General features: G+C 41.3%; 1 protein-coding gene across 1 annotated transcript in view; it reads left to right on the top strand.

Moving 5' to 3' along the window:
* Positions 1–295: 295 nt before the first annotated feature.
* KREMEN1 (kringle containing transmembrane protein 1) overlaps positions 296–27,388 on the top strand; it is a 269,727-nt gene continuing 242,634 nt past the window's right edge. The window contains exon 1 of the mRNA XM_069754435.1: positions 296–599. Within this exon, the coding sequence (XP_069610536.1) occupies positions 521–599 (79 nt within the window). The 5' untranslated portion in view covers positions 296–520. The remainder of the gene's footprint in view (positions 600–27,388) is intronic.

The following is a 27,388-nucleotide window of genomic DNA, read 5'->3' as shown; positions in this document are numbered from 1 at the left end:
AAGTGTTAAGCCCTGTCCTCCGCCGTGCTGTTTACAAGCCTTGGGTACGCTCTGCTGTCCGCTTCACCTTTCACATCCTACTGATTTATTCTCTCTCTTTGAAGTTACACCTGAAAGAGACGTAGGAGGGACTGCAGGCTTCGTGCATTGCTATAAAAGTTGTATTGTCACTCACAATGAACTGGTTAAAAAGAAAAGAAAAGCATTTGTCTCTCCCCAGTATGTATCCTGTCACATGATCATGGTAATAGGATCCCTAAGTCAGTCCCTGGGATCACTCCTTAGGTTGGGATCTGACTGCAGTTGCTGTGAAGCGTCTGTAGGGTTCCCCTTTGCCTTATCCTACAATATCTCTTGATTTCGCTCTCCAATCCATAACAACAACCGAAAATAAAAGGCATCCCCGAAGCTGAGCCAGTCCCTCTCAGGATCTGAGCAAATGAGCAACCTGCTGTACATCTAGGGGAATCCTGGGCTGCTGTCACTCTCCTCACAGATTCTGCTCTGCTCAGCAAGGGGAATGGATTTGTGGACACTTTCATTCAGGATCCTGCTATTGCCTTCAGTGCTGGTGTTCTGCTCTGATCTCTTTCATTCTGGTGAGTGCAGGAGGGTGGAGGGCATAAAGCTGACCAGCAGCCTCCACTTCTGTCATTGGTGCAGCAGGATTTGGGGGAGAAAGGAGGGAGGCAGCAATATGCTTTGGGATTGCAGGCGGAATATTGACAGGTTTTGGGAACAGGGGTAGTTTCGATTCCTCTATGCCTTCTAAAGAATTCTTCTATTGAGGTGATTGTAGGACTGCTCCTTGTATTCTGCACTTATACAGCTCTGACAGGTGAATATGGGGGCTCAGGTGTTGCTTACATTGGACCGTAGTCTCCTCAAACTGCCATCTGTGAAATCAATGACTTTATTACCTATCAGATCCCTCTAGTCAACAACATTCGGGCATCAGAATTGATCGGTTGGGTTGAAGATTTGTAGGGATCTTCGAAAATCGTATTTTAAATATTTGTTTCTATGGGTGAATTGATTAGCTAGGTTTGAGATTTAGTGTATTTGGCTGATTTACCTTCAATACAGAAAAGAATTCATACAATTTCACTAAAATCCGCGCCCTTGATGATGACTGGCCGGGACGTGAATTTTAGGGTAGGGTTAATTCTGAATTTTAAAGGTAAGGAGACAAATGCCTTATCTCTATATTAACTAGAATTGAAAACTATTTTTTTTACATAATTCAATTATATGGACGCAATTAAGCTATGGGGTTTGGCAGCTGCTGTAGAACTACAAGTCCTGTCAGTCACTGCGGGCTACCAGGCAAAGTGTCTGCTCGGCGGCAGCTGTAGAGCCACAGGTTGTCTCCCCTGGTATTACTGATGTGTTCTCTTCACACAGGTACATTATAACAGAAGAATTATTTATTGCTTTTATTAGGCGACAGATTTTTAGATTAGGGTTGTTTGGAAAAATGTATCTATATATTGTAAAAAATACCTGGTTGTATGTTTTGCTGTTTGTTAGAGTCGGTCATCTGAGGATTGCCATGGGTGATGTGTTTAACATGTGCAGACTATAGGTTCTGTGTCTGATGAATACTCGGTTTGCACTTGACGCGTTTGTCTGAGTGTTTGCATAGTGAAATCTGAACGCCTGCATTGTTAGCTCCTGTACGCAAGTGCAAAGTAAGAATAATGACCCAGTTTACCGCGTGTCACAGGCGCTTTACAATACAGTTTAACAGACGAAAGCTCCATACAGCGTATCATCAAGTGAATTTTTTATAAGCGCCTTGGAGCTCATGTATTTACATGTTCTCCTCTTTAAATATGCAGGGAAACCCAATGCTTGTAACATAATCATTAATAAATTATGCCGTTTTATTCTGGGACACCTAACAACAAGCAGCGACATTTTTTTTGTGGTTAGCAAGGCGTTAGCAGGCCTGAAGGACTCACTTCTTGTACCTCCGACAGTTTCATATCATTCTCAGATCAACGAGATGAGGTACAACTAATAATAAAAGCTTTGTTCAAAAGACAGCGTTCACTTAAGGTAGTGGTTGGCACTGGAGGATTAGAAACTCCAGGTGCTGGGTGTCGGGGGCTGCGAACAAGCCCCATCATGACCAGCCTATCTAGATACAGAGATGAAGGCCCATGCATCAGGAACGAGTGTTTCGTTAGAACTCTTGTTTGCCATTTATCGACTTGTATAAACATGTCTGCAATCGCCTGACGAATCGTCAAAACACTCATTTGTCAGGTGATTGGATCATTCATGCTGGCATTAAAAGCCTTTTTTATTGGCAGCACAAAGTCCTGTGTAAGCAGATGTTTTGCTGATAACGATGATGATCTTCTGTGTGAAGGGAACGATCATATTGAGAAAAATTTGCAAAAATATTTTGGTCTGCCTGTCAATACAGGCTATAAAACGACAGTCGATTGGCTTGTATGTGGTCGCTCTACGGTTGTTTAATGGGTGTAAATGCACCTAAAGGCAGCAAATGGAATATTTGCCCCTAGTGAAGGAAGTCTGGCTGCAAATCTGCGTTTTCACTCCCCCAAAATAATTCATGTTTCCACGATTTAGTGTAATATTTAGTCAGCGTTATGTTAGAATTATTGGATTTCCACATGTACTGACGATTGATCCTTCCTTTGTTGTCCTTCCACTATCTGCACGCTTTCCGTCTGTAGCATAATGTCATTCAGGGTCGTAGAAGCTCACGTCAGATTTCCTCCGCACATGTGGAGGAGATCCCCCTGCTATTCAGGTTAGAAAGGGGGGGGATAACGTATGTCACAAATAAAAACAGATTATAACCCTGAAAGGATAATAGACATGAGCTGCTTTTAGCACGGGATAATACTCATATTAACCACCTCAGTACCAGGCATTTCCCAGTAGGATTAAACACCTGTGAATTCTTAAATCCGGAACTTAAAGGTCTAAGATACATGGATGTATTTTATTAGTCCAATTAAAAAGTATCCTGTGGTGAAAAATATGGTATACAATTAATCACTTGTCATTAGGTCTCTTTCACACTGGGTAATGTTGCGTGGGTTCTTCTGTGCAGAATTATCATAGCAAAAATATGATCATTGGGTAATAAATATCTGAAGTAAAAGTAACTGGAATGTGCTGGTTTCTGAAACTAACCAACTATAAACACATTTATAATTTCATGTACACCATTGCATAACTGTCTGTAAATACATTAACTGTCTATAAAGAATAGGGACTTTTCCAAATTTTCCCAAAAATGTTATGTGTGCATGATCTTTTTTTCAGCCAAAGGAGCAGAGCTGTCATTGTGTGCCTCGGGTACTGCATGTAGTCCTTTGCATGGCACCGAATTGCAAAGTAATAGAGCATCAAATATAGCATGGTATTACATTCAGGACCGGTCTGGGACTGGAAATCTGGCATTTGAAAGCACACAGGCCTAGTCTCTTCTCCCATACCCACTTCCTAAAATAGGGAGTATCACAAATATGACCCTGCCTGACATTGAATGAAATAAAAATGTACTGCCAAACCAATATTACCAGTCATACCGCTATACAATGGTAAACAATTCTCCAACACCATGACCATATAATACCACCACATAATGTTGTTTCTTTGCACCCTCCTCCCATTTCTAAAAATATTCTTCCTTTTGTGTCCCCCGCAGTATTAGTGCCCCCTGTGTACCATAAACAGTAATAATGCCTCCCCTGTGCATCATTATAGTAGTAATGCTTCCTCTGCCTCCTTATAATAATTCCCCCCTGGCCCTCTATATAATAATACACTCTCTCTATCTTTATTACATTGTGCACCCCTCACCTATGGTAGTGCTTTCATTTGATTCCTAATAATAATAATAATAATAATAATAATAATAATAATAATAGTGCCCCATGAACCTCCTTAAAATTAAAATAGTACTCACCTGGGCCTCCTTGTAATGAGAATATTGCTCCTTCTTCCCTGGCATCCTTATTACTATAAAACTAATCTTAATAATAGTGCCCCAGTTGGTCTCATTATAATAATAGTGACCACCTTGTGCCTCCTTATAGTATCATAATATAATAGCATCCTGATTGGCCTCCGTATTATAATTCTGCCACCAAAATGCTTGGCAAAAATATAAAATATACCAATACTCAAGTAACCGCAATCCCAAGCTGAGCAGTGGCACGCTTTTTCTCTCTGCAGTCTCCGGACTGGCGCAGGCGAGGCAGTGTGATGAAATGTTATCATACTACCTGATGTCTCCTGTATGGTGCTGGGCTCTCACAGGCCGTAAGACAGAAGCAACCTGCGTCCTGCCTTAGTAAGTGGCAGAGCATAGTAAAAAATATTAAAAATGCTACTGCTCGATGCGGCTCACGGCCGGACTGGCCTACCGGGCATTTTCCAAAACTGACAGATGGCCAGTCGGGCTGTGGTTACATTGCATGGTGATCCAACAAAAATCACCACCATATGTTTTTTTTTGACCATTAGATCTAGAGTTGGACCCCATAGACCTCCATTATTATAATAGAAGTATGGCTGTGAACATGAACCATTCATCTCAGATTCCCCATGTGTAAACAGTAAATCATAGTAGTGATTGATCTATTTCTTCACTGACTGATTGAATGAATTTACGACAAATCTACAGTCATTGTGACCCTGCATTTTTTTTCAGCCTGGGAATCATAAAATGACGGTTGTTGGAGCCATTTTGCAGGAATGTGATGTAATGCGAATGTCTGGGACACGTTCTCATGTACATTCATTGTGTCTGACCACTCCATCCATATTCTGTCAATCTTTGACATTTGACAGCAGAACACTTGGGCAGCATAAAGAAATCATTATCCTCACCATGGAGAAAATGTGAGTCAGACTACAAAGACTTCTGCAGCCAAATGTTTTCATTTTGTTTCAACATGTGCAGCCATGTGATGTATGTATTCTACACATTCTTACAATGTTGGCGAGCCTGCTTCATGTTTTTTGGGGGAACAGCACAAATTGTAACATTATGAAATATGTCAAGAGGTAAGAACATTCCTGTGGTATACCTTGTAAATGTGTAGGCTTTTATGGTTTTTTTTTCTGCTTTCAGCTCTACTGTTACACTTGTGAGGTATAGCACATTGTCTTAATCTGCACTTAAATTAATTTAGGTAATTGTCCAAAAGTTAAACTAGTAAAACTTGGCATCATTCTTCCAAAATCATTGTCACACCAGTCCACGTGCTGTGTTTGTGGAACTGCATATCAGCCTCATTCACTTCTGTGGATCTAAGATGCTGTGCAAAACTGTTCTGTTGGTGTGAAAAAATGCTGTGAAGAATGCTTTAAAAAATAGAATTATAATGATTCATTTTTATCAATTAACACAATTGAAATTGATTGAACAAAAAAGGAAGTTTAAATAAAATCAATATTTTGTGTGACCTGACCATGACCGCCCTTTGCCTTCAAAAGACCATTAATTCCTCTAGGTATACTTGCACACAGTTTTGAAAGAACTCATCAGGAACGTTGTTCCAAGCATCTGTGAGAAGTTCTCACTGAGCTTCTATCAATGTAGGTTTGCACAAATGTAAGTGGCTCGATGATGCTAAAATCAGGGTTCTGTGGGGGATATATCACTTTTAGGGCTCCTTGTTGTTCTTTATGATGAAGATAGTTCTAAATTGCATTGGCTGTATGTTTTGAGTTGTCCTGCTGCAGAATAAAGTTGGAGGCAATCAAATGTTTCCCTGATTGTATTGCATGATGGCTAAGTATTTGTATTTCTCAGCATAGAGGACACCATTTTTCCTGGCCAAATCCCAATCTCCATTTGCTGAAAGGCAGCCCCAAACTTGTAAGGAACTTCCTTCCACCTGCTGAACTGTTGCCTGCAGACTCTCATTATTGTACCACATATTAGCCCTTTGGAAATTTGCCTACTAGAAGGGCACCTTCTGCCATTCTCTGCACAACCAGTTTCTGTTTTATCCATAGTTGAGTAACTTTTTCTTGTTTCCATGAGAAAGGTATGTTTTTTGGGGGCTGAATTTCCATCATTAAGACCACTTCTGGCTAAACTTCAACAAGCAGAAGTTCGATATGCTGTCAGCCTGAACTGATGGCACTGCTGGACATCTTCGTTGTTAGTACTTACATTCTTTGGGTAATTGGAAGCTAGTGAAGGGATTAGCGGAGGTGGATTAATTCGGCAACAGATTTAAGGATAGATAGGACAGTGTACATGACTGCTAGATGGAAAACCACAGAGGCAGATGTTGCAGTTATTAAGTCAGGAGATGATGAGTGCATTTACTAACATTTTTGTTTTCCCAGTTTGAGGAAAGTGCTGATTCGGGATATGTTTTTTGACTTGGAAACAGCAGGAGGTGTTAAGGACTTGGACATGTGGTTTTGAAGGACAGAGTAAGTCAAAGGTTATACGCAGGCAACAAATTTATGAAACAGTGGAAAGTGTGGAGTTATGTGGAGGAAAGATGGTGAGTTCAATTTTGTCCATATTGAGCTTTAGAACGCTTGATAAGAAGGAGGAGGCTATACCTCACAGACATACCTGATAAAGAGAGGTGATATTTGGGCCAGGGAGGTAGATTTGAGTGTGGTCATCACATAGGTGTTATTGGAGACCATGTAACTTTGAGTTGTCTCAGGCTAAAGTTATAGATTGTGAAGAGTACGGATCCCAGAATAAATCTTTGAGGATACCGAGAGAGAGTGTCGGATGAAGAAGTAATGGAAAATGCTAAATAGTTATTCCAAAGGTATAAGGATATCCAGGAAAATTGTAAGGAGTGAGAGAGTGTTAAAGGCAGAAGACATGTGAAGTAGAGGAATACCAAGTATAATCTATTGCCTTTAGCAGATAACAAGTTGACTGTGACTGGTCAGGGCTGTTTTAGTAGTGTGAAAAAAAACTGTTGGCATTAAAAATAAAAAATGATTAAGACTAGTATACACACATTGGTCGAAATGCATAAACATGATTATTACCAGCCTCTCTGTATTATGCACTTTTTAGTAAGGACAAAATAAAGATTGGAATTTTTTATGGTATCAACAGCTTTTTTTCTTCACATTACCATGTTATCTCCGGGGTTGGCGATTTCACTGTTGGATCTCTATTGAATATGAAAGGCAGAATACATTTATTCATTTGCAAGTATTGGTGGATATCGTCTTTCCTTGAATTGTGCGGTTTTAGTAGAACTATATAGATGGAAGCCAGATTGTAGTTGGTCAAAGTGTGTTGGATGAGAGGTAGAAGAGTTCATGATGGACAAGCTGTTCTAGGAGTTTTAAGGTGAATGTGATTAGTGATATAGAGGAGTCTAATGGTTAGTTAAAGACTTGGGTTAGGGCTGTGATAAGCACAGTATTAAGGTTGGGGATGAGGAGGGATAGGATATGGTCAAGCACAGAGGTGTTGAGGTGCGACTTTGAGAGGAGACTGGCTATATAAATTAAGCAATTCTATAAACCAAAAAGCTCTATGTCACTAGTCTTTGTAGGTTATTTCCATGACCAGCAGCTTTATGACTAAGGTTTATGTGTGTATACCATTTATAAATCTGGATTCCCATAACAATTTTCTGCAACAGCCTTTATACCTATGCCCTAACATGTTTAATTACGGTTTCTTAGAACTAGTGTTGCAAAATGTCATGAAAAGAGCCCGATGGCAGAATAGAAATAAATCTTTCAAGAACTTAGTTTTCAGTTTTCATTACATTTTGTGTTTAATCTCTGAAACCACTTTACCCTAATCAGGTTTCAATACTTGGTGAATTGTGAACAGAAGAGATAAACCAGTTTGTCTAGTTAGATGGGGTATGGATGAGGTGGTGGGGGGGGGGACCGTGATTCAATTCAACACAGTACAGCAAAGTATTGTTAAAATACTTTCCTTCTGGGCACACTAAAGATGTATCTGGCATGTCATGTCTGTAACTAGCTGACCATAATGATTGATCCTGTTATAGTCTTCCTTAAGGCTGTAGGTCAAAGGGGCATGCAAAGTGAGCAACTTAGATTAGATCAAAAGGCGCTAAATAACAAAACACCTTTTCTCCCATTTATAAAGAATTATGTTTCACCTGTAAAGTAGTTGCTTGAAAGGAAGATAGCATCCTAAAGCTACTCAATGCAGGTATATGGCCAATGACCTCAGATGACCTAAGCGAATAATATTTTCTTATGCAAGATAATAGTATGGTATGCTAAGACATTTGACAAAATATTCTATGCCATTTATTGTAAACTCAGAAAATGGTGAATAATTACTGAATTGCTACCTTGCACCAGAGATCCTTAATAGTATACTGTTGGAGCTTATAGCTCTAAATTTGACCTTCATAAATAAGTCTATTATTGTGTACATAGATAAAAGCAGAATTACATTTTATGAATAGGTTTACACACGTATAATTTGACCGCCAGAAAAATCAATAGTTATATGAATAGTTGTGTGACTCGAGATCAATCAATTAATTTAATGGAAATCTTATCTTATTTATCTGACCTTTAAATGTTTTCGTTGACCTTAAAATATGCCTCCTCCATCCAAATTATTGGTAATCCTATGTAAATCACCAAAGCGGTTCTTTTCTTAAACATTTTTTACAACATTTTTATAATCTCCCTTTTGCCATCTTCCTTGCATTGATGACATGGTAATAAAACAACTTAAAAGGGTTGTCTGGCCATAGGCTACAAGTCTGCAGTCAATCTATGTGACTGCAGACTTGTGAATCCTCACAACGCAAGCACTGCATGCTGTGAGATTTCTATGCTGAAAGCCCTTGGAGTGGGCTGTCATAAGATCTCAAGTATGTGATCTGCATACTTCCGCCCACATTCCGACTAGACTAGATGTTCGGCCTTGGTCGATACACTTACAATGAGCGAGGAGGCTGTGTTCACTCATCGACAAACAACCACATGTGTGCAAATTGCATTATTGTAGTCACACGCCCACTACTCCCAGCGCAAGCACACGATGTGAAGGTTAAGTCTGCAATCATATTGAGTGACTGCAGATATGTACCGCAAGCTGTACAACCCCTTAACCACAAGAGTCGTAATACAAAATTTTCAAATGCATCTAACCTGAGAGTGGAATCTGTGGGCAAAATTAGGCCCCTCCACTCATCAGACCCAAGCTGCATATACAGTATGGGTATGCAGGTCTCAGAAGATGTCAATGGATATAGCTTTCAATCTGTTGCTGCATTCCTGAGAAATCAGTTTTATAATTCATATGCAACTGAGCTGTTAAATGCTCTTGGTGTGACCGACCACTTCCTGAGCCTCTACCTCCGGAGGGTGTTTCCCTTTCACAGTATCTTTATCTTGATTTAAAGCTCACTATATGAGGTGAAGTGCTAGGCAAAGAAATCCGACCGTGAGCTATCAATCAATCTAAAGAGTCTTGATGCTGGGCAGGGAAACCACCTTAGAAGCAAAGGCTTAGGAAGTGCTATGTCACACCTAGAGCACTTAATGCATCTTTCGTATTTTATTTAATGCACTGCTTTCTCAATAATGCAGAAACAGATAGAATGTATAAAAGTGTCACTGCATTTTTCTTTCAAAAACCTGTATGCACATATGTGGAGACACGGGTGGGCCAGCGGGTGCCCTGGTCCACTATCCACAACCGCATGGTCCAGAAATCATCCGATTGAATGCCCACTCTCCTATTAACATGGGGGTAATGCTACTCAGACAGCACAGGATGACGGTAAAACAGTGTGGCAATACTTAATTGAACCACAAAACAGTCAAATAACACATAGAACAGTTCCAGCAAAATACCAAAAGGTGTTGCACATTACAAAGTCCCACCTGTGGCACGCACTGAGAGGAAGTAACAAGCTTAGGAAGACGACAGTCCATTCAGGTATAAGTCCAGTTGAACAGAGGGTCACAACCTGGCTTCCCCAAACATCTCCATGGAGTCAGGCGACTGGTGGGTCTCATTCCTGACTTTCAAAAATGTGGATTCGCGATGGTCAATGGAGCAGATCTGTATTCTTCCATCTGGGGCCATGGTCCCCTAAGCTCGGATCCTGTAGAATGGCAAATCTACATTCCTTGTGATGGAGCCACAATGTCTTGGCTGCTGTCTTGTAAAGAGTCTCTGGTTCTTTGGATCTCTGAATCTCTCGACTGTCTGGATGTATCTCTGTCTCATGTTACTAAAGGTACCTTCACACATAACGATTTCGTTAACGATATCGTTGTTTTTTGTGATGTAGCAACGATATCGTCATGACGTCACCGCTGTGCTCTGCTTTACGGCCGGCCGGCGCTGACACAATCAGTGCGGGAAGGTGACGGTGGGGGACGTGACAGAAACCGGAATGTGAGTATGTTGTGTTTTTTTTTTTTTACATTTACAATGGTAACCAGGGTAAACATCAGGTTACTAAGCGTGGCCCTGTGCTTAGTAACCCGATGTTTACCCTGGTTACCCAGGGACTTCGGCATTGTTGGTCGCTGGAGAGCTGTCTGTGTGACAGCTCTCCAGCGACCACACAACGACTTACCAACGATCATGGCCAGGTCGTATCGCTGGTCGTGATCATTGGTAAATCTTTTAGTGTAATGGTACCTTTAGGCATATTATGTATTTTAATAGTTAACACATGTCTTTAATCAAGCATTTACAGGTAAATGCTCGCATTTTTGATTATGTTTTCTATTTGCATAGTTTTTCCTCTATTTTGCAAGTCAACAAACTTACTGGCCTGGACAATGTGTAATCAACATATCAACAAACATCATTGTTCAATGACCCAGCATGAAAGAATAGTCAACATTTCCGACTCTTGAACAACAAGAAAGAAACACATAAGTTCAAAAGTCAAGATATAGACAATTGTCTATTCATCCTGGCTTGCTTAAAATAGATGTCTGGTTAATTAAGATAAAATGCTGTGTCCTCACACCATATATGTGGTTTGGGGGATTTCTTTGTACTGAGGCTCTATGGCAATGCACAGCTCATTACAGAGTCAAAACCTGGTGAGTTTCAGTTTTTTGTTTTTTTTCCACCTCTTCTTTAAAGAGCTATAATATTTTTATTTTTCCATTGGCATAGCCATATGAGGGCTTGTTTTCTGTGAGACAAGCTGTAGTTTTGAAAAGCAACATTCATTTTACAATATAAAGTACCAACTTTGCCTCTATGTTTTGGATTTTGTTTTCATATGATGGCCATTGCAAAGTAAAAATGACCTGACAATATGACTTCCTAGGTCAGTAAAATTACGGCAAAACCAAACTTGTAAGGAGATCTAAATATACATATATATGTATATATATATATATATTTATATATATATTGTGAGAGGGTCACTGGTAAAATGCTGGAGGGGGAGATATATGGAGTTATGTGTCACTTAAGATGTTAGCCACAGTGATATAAGCCTAATTAAATACTCCAGCATAGTAAGTGCTGAGAGAGGTACAATAAACTGGACATATTAAGGGCTGGGTTTTTGTGAACAGTTAAAGAGTGGGTGGGAGGCTGTTCACCATACAGCTCTGGCAAAAATTAAGATACCACTGCAAAATGTTCAGTTTGTCTGATTTTTTTCTTTATAGGTATATTTTTGAGTACAATGTAAATTGTTCAGTTATTCTTATTTATTCTATAAACTTCTGACAACTCTAAATTTCCAAACAATACAGTTTGTATTTTTTTCTCAAAAGGAGAAATGATCAAAAATAAAAAAACAGTGCTTTCAGACCTCAAATAATGCAAAGAAAACAAGTTCATAATCATATAGAAACAGCAATACTATTGTTTTAACTCAGTAAGAGTCCAGAAATCAATATTTTGTGGAATAACCATTATTTTTAATCACAGCTTTCATGCGTCTTGGCATGCTTTCCACCAGTCTTTCACACTGCTTCTGGCACAAAAATTTAAGCAGGTCTTCTTTGTTTGATGGCTTGTGACTATCCATTATCCTCTTGATTACATTCCAGAGGTTTTCACTGGGGTTCAAGTCGGGAGATTGAGCTGCACATGACAGGCTTTTGATGTGGTGGTCTCCTATTTTTTGCCAGAGCTGTAGTTCCACCCCAGGGTGTGGATCAGAAGCTAAATGTGTGAACTCAGTGTTCAGTGTGTCTGGAGTTGAGAGCCCCAGAGCTGTGATCATATTAAAGAGAACTGAACCTTGCTTTTGTTCCTCTGAGCATGTGGATCTCCGCAGCCACACAGATTGTACTGTATGTTATTTTGTTTATCCTGTTATGCCAGAAGGACCGTGTTTTTTTACCTAATTTTGAACTGGTTATGGGGACGATGGGATGACTAAAAATGAAAATTTTGTCGGTTCAACTTTTTTTGGGCGTTTAACTGCCAGAGTTTCTATCTGCTGAGCTATTGAAGATCCTGTCACTGTCTGGGTGATGATTACCCTTGATATTTCGTCCACCTCTTTCTTGGAGCAGGTGTTTTCCATTTGCTACTTGGACCACCCTTTCACTCTGCAGGACCTTCTATTTAAACCTCACTGCTTCCTCTGTCCCTTGCTGATGATAGCTTACTACTACCCAGTTTGGTGGTGAAGGAGAAGTCCTTATTTCATGGCAGTTATTTTTAGTCTAGGAGTTATCTGCATGGCTTTAGCTGTGTGTGTATTTCCTTATCCCTTTCCATTTGGTTGGTCACTCCTATTGTTCCCTTGTTCACCACTTGGTTTCATGAGCATTTTTGTGTGATTGCAGTTTCCTTTCATTTCCCTGTCTGCCTGGTTGGTGCTATCTGTTTCATGTCTGCCCCATACTTCCATGGGTGGGGGGAGAGAATAGTTCAGTGTGCATTCAGGAGCATTGTAAGGTCAGAGACCCAGGCCTCTCTACCTTCAAGAGTACCCCAGGACAGGGATAGGTAAGGTCAGAGCTCCAGGGACAGGTTGAGGCTCCCTCTCCCTTAATTCACACTGGCACATCATGACATTAACATCCAGAAGACATCCAGACATCCCAAGCTCTGTTTGATTGTATTTTATGCTGTTCTAAACTAGTTTTTATAGCTTCTGGATGGTCGAGGACGTCAATCATTAAAGAGGGGGTGTGTATAAAGGTAGAGAAGATGTATGAACACCCTCTCTGAAGACTTCTTAATATATATTTAATGTGATGTGCTTTATGTGTTTCCATCCTCATGTAGGCTGCAGTTTTCCTGTTTACAGGGGTGGACAGGATTAAATATAAGGCCAACACATGGTTTGGGGAGGAGTAAGTGGCTTAGTTCCTGTTTATCAGTTAGCCTAATTCAGCTACAAAGAAAGGAAGACCACTCTCAGTATTGTCAGATGTATTGGGTGTGCGCAGAGAAGAGCAGACTCAAAAAAAGATAGTAAGACTGTTCATTATCAAGCAACAAAGACAGCAGTTTCCCCTCATAGCAGGCAAGTTGGGGCATCTAAAAAGGAAAATACTTTTAAGCATGAATCTTAGTGTTAGCCAGACCTGGAGGTCTTTGTGAAGGAATACAAGTGCAGTCAGGCTGGGACATATCCATAAGGTGTTTGTCACAGGCATACTACAACAGAGTGGAGTCAGGTGATCGCAGCATTTGGTGACCATTACACCTGTGGTAGTTAGAACTGCTTCATCATCCCATTAGCAGGTCTGACTTTATTTGCTCTGGTGCTGTAAGGGTTAAACTCCTTAGTTACACTCCTGGAGTTCTGTGGTTGGACTGTATCTGCTGTTCTGAGTTCATTACTCCCAGCAGGTATAACAACTCTCCTCCTTGCTGCTGACCTTGCTAGTGATAGTTAACACTACCTGGTTTGGAGTTGAAGAAGAGTTCAGTGTTTGGAGTAGGAGGTTGGAGAGTTTTTCAGGAGATTGCTGACTGGAGTTAGTTTGCATGTTTATCCTTATCCTCTCCCATATGGTTTCTTCCTTTCGATTCCTCCTCTGTTTCTCACTCTGCTTTTTTGTGAGTGTATTTGTATGATTGTAGTTTTCTTGTATCCCAGCCTGTTTACCCCTGTCTGTCTGGTTAGTGTTTGCCTATACACTTCGGCCTCACACCTTCTCGGGTGGGGAAGGGAACAGATAAGTGTAAGATTGGAGCACAGTAAGGTACGAGACCCCGACATCTCCACCATCTGGGGTAATCCGGGGGACAGGTATAGCCTGGGGCGACCCTGTTTCGAGGGATCGGGTAGGTGCCCACAGTCCCTTGCTACTACATGACAGTATTGAAGCTAGAAGATCTCCCTAATATAACCACAGAGTGTAGTGCAGAGGTCAGAGCAAAACACGTTGACCCGTGTGGCCCTGTACTGGGAAGGTGGAGGTCCTCAACTTAACCTGTTGTTCTGTAGTACTGTTCCTCACAATCTATGTGCCGCTGTCTGCAACCAAAATATTTGTGCCTCTGTCATATAATGCAAAATGAAGATTTCAATTGTTTTACCTGCTACCTGTTTTACACAATTTCAAGACCAAGTTCAGTGCAAAAGTACACACATGTGCACACACCCAGGGACAACTGTTTAGGATATTTAGGGACACGACTATGAAGAGAAGATCTTCAGATGCTGACTTTTGTGAGTAGCCATGCAGAGATCAGATGTGGAAGTGTGTATACTGGTGTGGTTGAGAGTATAAATATAGTAAACCAGAGATAGGAAAATACTGCCATGTATGATACATGTTTGCATGTTTGATGCAAGAATGTAGAAAGGGGTTAAAGTGTGAACCCCTGGATGTAAGTATACTGCCTACAAGGGAGTGGGCACAAGGTTGCGGTGTGCATTCTATGGAGTTGGTTTGGCTTTCATTATATCAGGACTGTGGGGCTCTTGGTATTAATATAGTGTGAGTGGGAGGTTTCATGTTCAATGTGGCTCTTGGCCACTTGGCCATCTATCAATCCTGAATGCTGGTCTCAAGATAAGAAAGGCTTGGGTCACTGCCATAAGTGAAATATATGAATTAGGAGGCATACATATAATTTCCTAGGTATCCTTCAAGGAAAAGGCCAGTTCTAAATAAATCAATTTTTTTGATTTGAGTTGACAGACATGTGAAGGATAGTAATATTGGGTAACCTCATTCACTCCCAAATATTTGTTTTTTTAAAGGGGCAAAAAGCAAGTCTGTCGCAGAGTGATTTATTTGAGATTTCCTACAGTTTGTATTCAATTTTATAAAACAGATGGACAATGATGTAACCTTTTGGGGCTATATTTTCAGGCACAGATTATGTCATTTTTGTTAATAGGATTTAGTATGACCATCAGGAAATACACATTATAAAGAGCTGGGATGGATGTTGTGCTTGGTTGTGCACACAAGTGATTCTGAGTATGAAGTTATTTGTGAATACATCATCAAACCTCCAAAGGTACAACTTTATTTTATGTCTAGATACAATTTGAAGAGTCTACAGAACACAGCTGAGAGGGTTCTATTATATTCTCTTTTCTTACACTGACCTTACAGAATTTTGGCTGAGATTGGTAGACGTACTAACAGATGGCACGGTACAGTCCGATAGGCATCTTTGATCTTGTTCTGGTACCTCTTCTCTTCTTACGATTGCAGTCTACCTTCCCACAGTGTTCCTCATTGCGCTCCTGCGTGAGAGCACTTCTCTCTGCCCTCCCGAGGGCAGAGCAAAGTACTGCAATGCGCATGGGTTTGGAAAGGCCAAAGAACTCCGATGACCCATAGGTAAATCTGGTGCATGCAAACTACAATACCTTGCTCTGCCCTCGTCAGGGCAGAGACAAGTGCACCCGTGCAGGAGCACGATGGAGGATACTGTATGGATGACGTAGGACGCATCATCGAACACAAAACAGCGAAGGAGGATGACGATTAGAAGAAGAGAGGCACCGGATCAAGAGAGAGATCCATGGCACTGGACTGCAACATTTGTGAGAATATTAAAAGCTCTCTTTTATGCCTTGCATAGGAAATTGGGGACATACAGACAACATACTAGTATTCTGTAAAAGAGGGCTTAAAGATGCTGGCCATACATTATGTGGGAAAAACCTGGTGACAGGCTATTATTATTATTATTATTATTATTATTTATTATAGCGCCTTTTATTGCAAGGTTCCCTTTAATCACCAAATTTACACATAGGCTTTTTTTTCTACATGGCCTGACTCACAGGGTGCTGTATTTTGGAAGATTTCCCTTCTAAAAACATTTGGTTTGAGGAGAGAGTTATCTGTGATATGTGATGCCATGCGGAGGCACCATGGAGCTACACATGTAGTAGACCACCGCAGTGTAAATTGGTTGTGGTGTATTTTTATATGTTCTAATTTGGACTGAAGCCTTTATTGGTTAATTATATTTAGTCGTTTGTTCCTGTGAAATTTCCAGACGGTGTCAGGATGACTTGATCTCAGATTATTTCGCCGTCTCTGAAATTCGGTCCAACTTTAATAAGACGATGGTTAGATCAGAATCTTTACATAGGCCAATTATATGCCAGGCTCTAAGTTTATTCAGATATCACATTTTAATGAGTATTTCCTGGCCTCATTATTTTCTGGGAAACTGGTGTTTCTAAAAATATGTGTCTAAAAATAGTTAATTGCCGCTGTTCTTCCTCAGAAGTCTTTTTTTTTGTGCTATTTAATGTTCGTCATTTCTGTTATTTTTCTGCCAACTAGAAAGAGGCATTATTACGTGAATCTTGTCACTCGACTTAATATTGCATATACACCGGAGAATGCAGTTAGACGAGAAATAAGAGTAGTTATCTCAAACAGACTTAACGCATCTAGAGGACATTAATACTGATTTTATCTGAAGATTTTTGTCTCTGGGGTCTACTGGGGATTTGAAGATTAGAAATAATTGTCTCATAAAAACCGTTTGCTACCACGTTGTTCGTATTACTTTCTAAACACACAGTGGCTGATTTAAGTGAAATCCATTAGGATTTTGTATTAACTCGTGGCAAAAAAAAACCCTTTCTCATGCCGTCCATAAGGCTGCCGTCACACTAGCAGTATTTGGTCAGTATTTTACATCAGTATTTGTAAGCCAAAACCAGGAGTGGAACAAATAGAGGAAAAGTATAATAGAAACATATGCACCACTTCTGCATTTATCACCCACTCCTGGTTTTGGCTTACAAATACTGATGTAAAATACTGACCAAATACTGCTAGTGTGATGGCTGCCTTACAATGTTTATTTTTTTAGGCCAGTCTCACACGTCCAGATAATTCCGGTACCGGAGAAATCAGTGTGGCACACATGCGGAAGCCGTGTGCCGACTGAGGACCATACAGGCCGTGCAGGAGACAGCGTTACATTTAAGCGCTGTCACCTGCTTTTGGTGCTGAAGCCGGCATTCATTCCTTCTCCCCAGCAGCGTTCGCTGGAGAGAAGGAATGAAAAATCAAGGTTTTTTTTTTTGTTAAAAATAAAGTTTGGGGTCACCTCCCATCCCCCGTGCGCCCGCCCGCTTGCCGAGAAATACTCACCCAGCTCCTGCGATGTCTGCTCTCAGCACCGGCAGCCTGTCCTGTGTGAGCAGGCACGTGGTACCGCTCATTACAGTGATGAATATGCGCATATTCATCACTGTAATGAGCGGTACCACATGACCACTCACACAAGACAGGCTGCCGGCGCTGAGAGTAGACATCGCAGGAGCTGGGTGAGTATTTCTCGGCAAGCGGGCGGGCGCACGGGGGGATGGGAGGCGGGAGGTAACCTCCAAACTTTAAACAAAAAAAAACTTGATCTTTCATCCCTTCTCTCCTGCAGGGGAGAAGAGATGAATGCCGTATTCAGCACCACACGCAGGGGGACAGCTCTTACTGTAGCGCTGTCTCTCCTACCGCGGTATGTGCACATGGAGGAGAGTGCACACTGTTCTCCGTGTGCACGTGTGAGGGATGCTTTGCGGACCGTGCTGCCGGAGAAAAGCAGACATGTCTCCGTGTTTTCAACACGGACACACGGTCCGTGAAAACACGGAGACATGTTCATAGGCCCAATCATTTGAATGGGTCTACAAGTGTCAGTGTCTCCGGTACGTGAGAAAACTGTCAGTATATGTACTGGAGACACTGACGTGTGAAAGAGGCCTTAGGCAGGTTTGGAGTGGGTCCGTTCTGAAACTCACCTGAACATATTTATGTCTACGTAAAAGACTTGCTCTTCATAAGGTCAGCGTCTTTTAACAGCTTCTGTTTTACAAAGACGCCAAGCAGTTAAAAGAAGTGATCAGACCATTCTTTAGGTGTTTTCAGCTATAAAGAAACTCTGGACTTTTTCAATACAAGTCAATAGGAAGAATCAGGAGACGCTTGGTCATTTTTTGTTTTGTTCTGGCGTTTATCAGTGTTTTTGCTTAAAAAAAACAGTTTACAGTTTCAACATTGTTGAATAGCATAAGGCCGGGGTCACACAGCCATCAATTCTTTCATGCGAAGGAATCTATTATGCTAATGACACTCGGCTCAAACTCTGTCAGAGTCTGATCCGACTGTCATGTGAGTGTGTTCCAATTCTCTGGCATGGGAGAATCATATCAGAGAAGACAGAGAACTTAATTTCTCCATCTTCTCCATTGTCTCTTTATGCGGATGTCGGACTGTACTGGGATGACATCAGAGTTCAGTTTGATATTTTACAAGCACCCATAGACTTGAATGGGTGTACATGATCCAATTCTCGAATGCACTCGCAGCACGCTGCAATTGTTTTCTAATGCCAAATCGGCATGAGAAAAGAATCACTGATTTGCATTGCCCCATAGTATAACATTGGGCCGAGTACTAGCTGATAAAAGATCAGATACTCGGCCTTGTTATACAGTAGTGTGAGCGAGCCTTAAGAGAAACGTCTGGAAAATGCTAGTACAAAAGACTCTTGAAAAACTGTAAAAAAAATATAGCACCAGTGGTCAGAAAACACCAGGAAACATCTAAAAACTGCTAATAAAGACACTTCAGGCTTACATATCAACATTAACCCCTTCATGACCAGAGGTATTTTCGTTTTTGTGTTTTCGTTTTTTGCTCCCATCTTCCCAGAGCCATAACTTTTTTTTATTTTTTTGGTCAATATGGCCATGTGAGGGCTTACTTTTTTGTGGGACGAGTTGTACTTTTGAACAACACCATTGGGTTTAACATATTGTTGTACTAGAAAATGGGAAAAAAAATTCCAAATGCGGTGAAATTGCAAAAAAAGTGCAATTTCACAATTGTTTTTTGTTTTGCTTTTTTCTTATGTTTACTAAATGCAAAAACTGTCCTGCCATTATGATTCTCCAGGTCATTACAAGTTCAAAGACACCAAACATGTCTATGTTCTTTGTGCCAATTCCGTAGGATCTCCATTTTTCATGATTTCGAGTTGGATGGAAGCTAACTTTTTGTGCGCCTAGCTGACGTTTTAATTGATACATTTTGGTGCAAATACGATCTTTTGATCGCCCATTATTGCCTTTTAACCCCTTAAGCCCCGAGGGTGGTTTGCACGTTAATGACCGGGCCAATTTTTACAATTCTGACCACTGTCCCTTTATGAGGTTATAACTCTGGAACGCTTCAACGGATCTTGGCGTTTTTCTGACATTGTTTTCTCGTGACGTATTGTACTTCATGTTAGTGGTAAAATTTATTCGATATAACTTGCGTTTATTTGAGAAAAAAAATGGAAATTTGGCAAAAATTTTGAAAATTTCGCAATTTTCCAACTTTGAATTTTTATATCCTTAAACCACAGAGATATGTCATGCAAAATACTTAATAAGTAACATTTCCCACATGTCTACTTTACATCAGCACAATTTTGGAACCAAAATTTTTTTTTGTTAGGGAGTTATAAGGGTTAAAAGTTGACCAGCAATTTCTCATTTTTACAACACCATTTTTTTTTAGAGACCACATCTCATTTGAAGTCATTTTGAGGGGTCTATATGATAGAAAATACCCAAGTGTGACACCATTCTAAAAACTGCACCCCTCAAGGTGCTCAAAACCACATTCAAGAAGTTTATTAACCCTTCAGGTGTTTTACAGGAATTTTTGGAATGTTTAAATAAAAATGAACATTTAACTTTTTTTCACACAAAATTTTTTTCAGCTCCAATTTGTTTTATTTTACCAAGGGTAACAGGAGAAAATGGACCCCAAAAGTTGTTGTAAAATTTGTCCTGAGTACGTTGATACCCCATATGTGGGGATAAACCACTGTTTGGGCGCATGGCAGAGCTCGGAAGGAAAGGAGCGCCATTTGACTTTTCAATGCAAAATTGACTGGAATTGAGATGGGACGCCATGTTGCGTTTGGAGAGCCCCTGATGTGCCTACACATTGAAAACCCCCACAAGTGACACCATTTTGGAAAGTAGACCCCTTAAGGAACTTATCTAGATGTGTGGTGAGCACTTTGACCCTCCAACTGCTTCATAGAAGTTTATAATGCAGAGCCGTTTATTGTTTTATTTTGAATAAGACGAAAGGGGGGTGATTTGTACTTTTTATTTTATTTATTTTTTTATATTTACATTTTTTTTTTTTTTTTTTACTTTTGGCATGCTTCAATAGTCTCCATGGGTGACTAGAAGCTGCCATAACCCCACTGGCTCTGCTACATACAGGTGATGATTAGATCACCTGTATGTACCAGAATTGCTGACTTGCTATGAGTGCCAACCATCGGGCCATGCTCATAGCAATTCGGCAATGACAATCATAGAGGTCTCCTGGAGACCTCCAGTGGTCATGCCAACCCAATGGTGACCCACGATCATGTGACGGGGTCACCGATGGGCAGGATTTCTGGAGCGCTTGCCGGAAGCGCGTGTTAAATGCCGCTGTCAGTTTGACAGCGGCATTTAACTAGTTAACAGCTGTGGGTGGATTGCGATTCCACAAGCGGCTGTTAGATGCACATGTCAGCTGTTCAAAACAGCTGACGTGCTGGAAAAGATGTGGGCTCAGCGCTGGGACTCCCGATCAAAGGGTGGGTGTCCGACATTGGCATATTATTACCCCCAATGTCGGAAAGGGATTAAAAAGGAGAGTTTCCTGAAGCATCTTCCTCTTAAAAACAGATGATTTTGGCTGTCAGATAAAGACGTTGTGTGCACATACCCAAGTAGATGGTTTAAAGTTAGAGTCTAGCTAAGGCCGGCCTCACACTAGCGTGTTTTACGGATGTAAGAGAGGTGCTGAAAATACGGATTGCATACGGTACAATGCTTCTCTATGCCCCAGCTCCTGTCAGCCGTATTTTACTGATCGGTATTATACGGTCTTCTACGGCCGTTGAAAAACGCAGCATGCTGCGTTTGTCACCATATTGCGCGAAAAATATGCCAATGAAAGTCTATGTGGGCCAGAAAAATATGGATTACACACGGACCAACAATGTGACTTGCGAGAAATATGCAGCGGTGTTAGAGAGAAAAGCCGGCAATTCAGAGCCGTGTACAGTAAAATCACACTGACAGGTTAGAATAGAATAGGTAAGATAAATGTCTACACATAGTATAGGGGTATATATATATATATGTCAGTGAGACACATGTATGTATATATATATTTATATTTCATACAGCGCTAGATAGCTTAAAAGCCGGTAATTCAATTGCCGGCTTTTGCTATCTCCTTCCCAAACCCGACATGATATGAGACATGGTTTACATACAGTAAACCATCTCATATCCCCTTTTTTTTTGCATATTCCACACTACTGTTAGTAGTGTGTATGTGCAAAATTTAGGCGCTCTAGCTATTAAATTAAAGGGTTAAATCGCGGGAAAAAATTGGCGTGGGCTCCCGCGCAATTTTCTCCGCCAGAATGGTAAAGCAAGTGACTGAGGGCAGATATTAATAGCCTGGAGAGGGTCCACGGTTATTGCCCCCCCTGGCTAAAAACATCTGCCCTCAGCCACCCCAGAAAAGGCACATCTGGAAGGTGCGCCTATTCTGGCACTTGGCCACTCTCTTCCCATTTCCGTGTAGTGGTAGGATATGGGGTAATGAAGAGTTAATGTCACCTTGCTATTGTAAGGTGACATTAAGCCAGATTAATAATGGATAGGCGTCAATTATGACACCTATCCATTATTAATCCAATAGTATGAAATGATTTTTCATTCCTTCTTTCCAGCGAACGCTGCTGGGAAGAAGGAATTAATTCTGGATTCAGCACCCAAAGCAGGGGACAGCGCTTAATTCTAGCGCTGTCTCCTGCACGGTGCGTGTGGTACCCAGTCGGCACATGGACGGCACACGGCTGCCGCACATTTGCCACACTGATGTGCCAGGTAGGCACACGGACACGGATAGCTCCGGTACTGATTTTTCTGGTACCGGAATTATCTGGACGTGTGGGACAGGCTTAACACAGTGATAATTCTCTGAGAACAGATAATGTAGTAGATGTCATGTGCAGTCCTATGTAACACCACAGATAGCAGTGATAACTCTCTGAGAACAGATAATGTAGTAGATGTCACGTGGAGTCCTATGTAACACCACATTTTCACCCATAGAAAGCAATGAAAAAGTTTAAAAATGCTGCAAATGTCGCAATGTTGTTTTTCGCTGCGTTTTTGGTGAATAAAACTAACTTTATTAAGCATGTACTGTAGACTAAATGCAAACTGTAAAAAAAACAAACAGCAAAAGCTCTAAGGATATGTGTGCACAATCTGTAAACGCTGTGGGTCGGCTGCTGTGTACTTGTGCAGCGTCCAACCTGCAGCGGCCAGATGTTACAGTATAGTGGATGGGATTTCAAGAAATTCCATCTCTACTGTTCGTGCACTGACACCCGCACCTCACCCGCAGAGACGGACATGCAACGCGTCTCTCCAGACCCCAGCATCTCAATTTATCTTGCGTAGATGTGAGTCTCCACAAGAGAAATGTCACCCGTGTAATGTATAGGACGCGGTGATTCCAGATGGTTCAATGAACACATGCGGAATCACCTGTGTTCAAAAGATGGCAGCACTCTGGATGGAGCACATGTCCGCTGCATCCAATGGGCTGCCATTTCCGGATCGTCTGCAAATACCCTAAATAATGGGTGTTGTGATAGCAGTGTTTTTATTGCCAAGAGAGCAGTGGCTTTGGCTGCAAAAAAAAAAAAGAAATGCACCAAAAACGCTGATTCCTATTCGCGCCTGTAATATATGTGTATGGTTTACCCTTATTATTTCACGTGGAAATTTATTTATTTCTATATAATAAATACCCTGATTCTACAGATAATATTCTAGTCTTGTGTCATTCAGAGAGTGGTGACAGGCAGTCGCCCTGACAGATTGAAAGCAGTGATTTAGTGACTGTGGTCAGAGCCTATGCTGATCCCTGCTTTATGTGACTGTGAAACCAGATCCTACAGCAATCAGCACAGAGCTCTGGGACCACAGTCAAGGGGGGTTTGCGAGAGACGCTGCAGGACTACAGAGCAATGCACAGCATTATTTACTGCTGTACACTCTTTGGGCACTTCATAAAAGGGCTGCAGATGCAGGGTGCCCCCTTTGTGAGTGGGGGCCCCAGGCATCTGCCTGGTCTGCCTGCCCCAAACGCCGGCCCTGGCTGTTCTTGACCACCGGCAGTTTTTAGCATTTTTCCTGCATTTGTTGGCATCTTTGAAAATTTCCACACTTTTTTTAACTCCATTCAACAGTGATGAAACCACTACTGTATTTTCAATAAAAAATGCTGGCAATGTGTCTTCAGAGCAGAAAACGCCTGAAGAATGATCTGCTTAACGTCTTTGGAAACCCGACGCAGTTAAAGGACACGCCAAAGATAGAACACATCAACAGCAAATCATTTTTACATAGACATGTGTTCAAGCAGTCATTCTTTTGAGCATTTTCCAGGCAATTTGTCAGGTGCGTTTCTCAGTGGACCTGACTGAATGTGTGTACATACAGTGGGGCAAAAAAGTATTTAGTCAGTCAGCAATAGTGCAAGTTCCACCACTTAAAAAGATGACAGGCGTCTGTAATTTACATCATAGGTAGACCTCAACTATGGGAGACAAACTGAGAAAAAAAAAATCCAGAAAATCACATTGTCTGTTTTTTTAACAATTTATTTGCATATTATGGTGGAAAATAAGTATTTGGTCAGAAACAAACAATCAAGATTTCTGGCTCTCACAGACCTGTAACTTCTTCTTTAAGAGTTTCCTCTTTCCTCCACTCATTACCTGTAGTAATGGCACCTGTTTAAACTTGTTATCAGTATAAAAAGACACCTGTGCACACCCTCAAACAGTCTGACTCCAAACTCCACTATGGCGAAGACCAAAGAGCTGTCAAAGGACACCAGAAACAAAATTGTAGCCCTGCACCAGGCTGGGAAGACTGAATCTGCAATAGCCAACCAGCTTGGAGTGAAGAAATCAACAGTGGGAGCAATAATTAGAAAATGGAAGACATACAAGACCACTGATAATCTCCCTCGATCTGGGGCTCCACGCAAAATCCCACCCTGTGGGGTCAGAATGATCACAAGAACGGTGAGCAAAAATCCCAGAACCACGCGGGGGGACCTAGTGAATGAACTGCAGAGAGCTGGGACCAATGTAACAAGGCCTACCATAAGTAACACACTACGCCACCATGGACTCAGATCCTGCAGTGCCAGACGTGTCCCACTGCTTAAGCCAGTACATGTCCGGGCCCGTCTGAAGTTTGCTAGAGAGCATTTGGATGATCCAGAGGAGTTTTGGGAGAATGTCCTATGGTCTGATGAAACCAAACTGGAACTGTTTGGTAGAAACACAACTTGTCGTGTTTGGAGGAAAAAGAATACTGAGTTGCATCCATCAAACACCATACCTACTGTAAAGCATGGTGGTGGAAACATCATGCTTTGGGGCTGTTTCTCTGCAAAGGGGCCAGGACGACTGATCCGGGTACATGAAAGAATGAATGGGGCCATGTATCGTGAGATTTTGAGTGCAAACCTCCTTCCATCAGCAAGGGCATTGAAGATGAAACGTGGCTGGGTTTTTCAACATGACAATGATCCAAAGCACACCGCCAGGGCAACGAAGGAGTGGCTTCGTAAGAAGCATTTCAAGGTCCTGTAGTGGCCTAGCCAGTCTCCAGATCTCAACCCTATAGAAAGCCTTTGGAGGGAGTTGAAAGTCCGTGTTGCCAAGCGAAAAGCCAAAAACATCACTGCTCTAGAGGAGATCTGCATGGAGGAATGGGCCAACATACCAACAACAGTGTGTGGCAACCTTGTGAAGACTTACAGAAAACGTTTGACCTCTGTCATTGCCAACAAAGGATATATTACAAAGTATTGAGATGAAATTTTGTTTCTGACCAAATACTTATTTTCCACCATAATATGCAAATAAATTGTTAAAAAAACAGACAATGTGATTTTCTGGATTTTTTTTTCTCAGTTTGTCTCCCATAGTTGAGGTCTACCTATGATGTAAATTACAGACGCCTCTCATCTTTTTAAGTGGTGGAACTTGCACTATTGCTGACTGACTAAATACTTTTTTGCCCCACTGTACCTTTATTGTGGACTTCGAGTCTCCAGTTTCTTTTATTGGTATGAGATGGTTGGCAGTGAGCCATCTGTATATTCAGAGAAACTTATGGCTAGTTAGGGCTCAGCCGAACAGGGGTTCCTTTGTGATTTCAAGAACAGGAGCAGCCATGTTTGAACTGTACTTCTGTGTCACTAAAGGTACCGTCACACTTAGCGACGCTGCAGCGATACCGACAACGATCCGGATCGCTGCAGCGTCGCTGTTTGGTCGCTGGAGAGCTGTCACACAGACAGCTCTCCAGCGACCAACGATCCCGAGGTCCCCGGTAACCAGGGTAAACATCGGGTAACTAAGCGCAGGGCCGCGCTTAGTAACCCGATGTTTACCCTGGTTACCAGCGTAAAAAAACAAACAGTACATACTTACATTCAGCTGTCTGTCCCTTGCCGTCTGGTTCCTGCACTGACTGCTGGCCGTAAAGTGAAAGTGAAAGCACAGCACAGCGGTGAGTCACACAGCGGTGACTCACCGCTGTGGCTGTGCTCTGCTTTCACTTTATGGCCAGCAGTCAGTGCAGGAACCAGATGGCAAGGGACAGACAGCTGAATGTAAGTATGTACTGTTTGTTTTTTTACGCTGGTAACCAGGGTAAACATCGGGTTACTAAGCGCGGCCCTGCGCTTAGTTACCCGATGTTTACCCTGGTTACCAGTGAAGACATCGCTGAATCGGTGTCACATACGCCGATTCAGCGATGTCTACGGGGAGTCCAGCGACGAAATAAAGTTCTGGACTTTCTTCCCCGACCAGCGATCTCCCAGCAGGGGCCTGATCGCTGCTGCCTGTCACACTGGACGATATCGCTAGCGAGGACGCTGCAACGTCACGGATCGCTAGCGATATCGTCTAGTGTGACAGTACCTTAACTCTAACTGCATTGATCCAATTTTTTCCTACCTCTACTCAGCTAATCTCCCACAATGTGAACAGATAGACTTCTGCTGTGTAAGGGTATATTCTCCGATATCATGGAAAATTGACTTAAAAAAAACCCACTACCGTTCCGGTCAATTTATGATGCAAATTTCCGATGCAGCATGTGATTGAGATTTCATGAAATCCCATTCACAGTGCTATTACTGTTATACAAATATTTGAGCCTGATAATCAGGACAGACTTTACAAAGCCATGCTGAGAGCCCCATTAATCCCAGTATTGGGATTCTAAACCAATAGTGGATTTTCCTTGGTGGAAAAAGGAAAGAAGAGCGCTTTCTGAGCATTGTAAATTAAAACTATAAAACCTGTAGTTGCTGTATAGGCACTACTCCTGTTGCACTATAGTGGATTATAGTGGGTGCAGCCAACCTAATATACTGTGAAAATATCCTCCATGGGGAGTTCCAGCAGAGCTGAATGAAGTGAAACAAACCAGATAAAGGGTGCTCCCATCGAGACAAAAATCCAAATGGATTCGATATGTGCAGATAAAACAAAAGTATTATTTCAAAAATATTTTTTATTAAAAAAACACAACCCGTTACGAATGCATCCAGCCTTCCTTAGGTGTGTTTTTTTATTATAAAATATTGGAAAAAAGAAAAAAAAAGAGAAAAGAATGAAATCATATTTTTAAAAAAAGCTTTGAAAATATATTTAAAAATATTTCTGCATTTGTATAATTTAATGTGGAATGTTTCAGAATTCATATTTGACCAATCCTACCAAAATACTGTATATAAATTTTAACTGTGATAGCGATGGGTGGCTGAATGATTAATATAGAGTATATACATTTCTGAAAGGGACAGAAAACTTGAAGTACTATGCATTTCA

This window comes from Ranitomeya imitator, chromosome 1 (genome assembly GCF_032444005.1).
Source record: "Ranitomeya imitator isolate aRanImi1 chromosome 1, aRanImi1.pri, whole genome shotgun sequence".
NCBI classification, from domain to species: Eukaryota; Metazoa; Chordata; class Amphibia; order Anura; family Dendrobatidae; genus Ranitomeya; species Ranitomeya imitator.
This window is presented reverse-complemented; position numbering and strand designations above follow the sequence as displayed.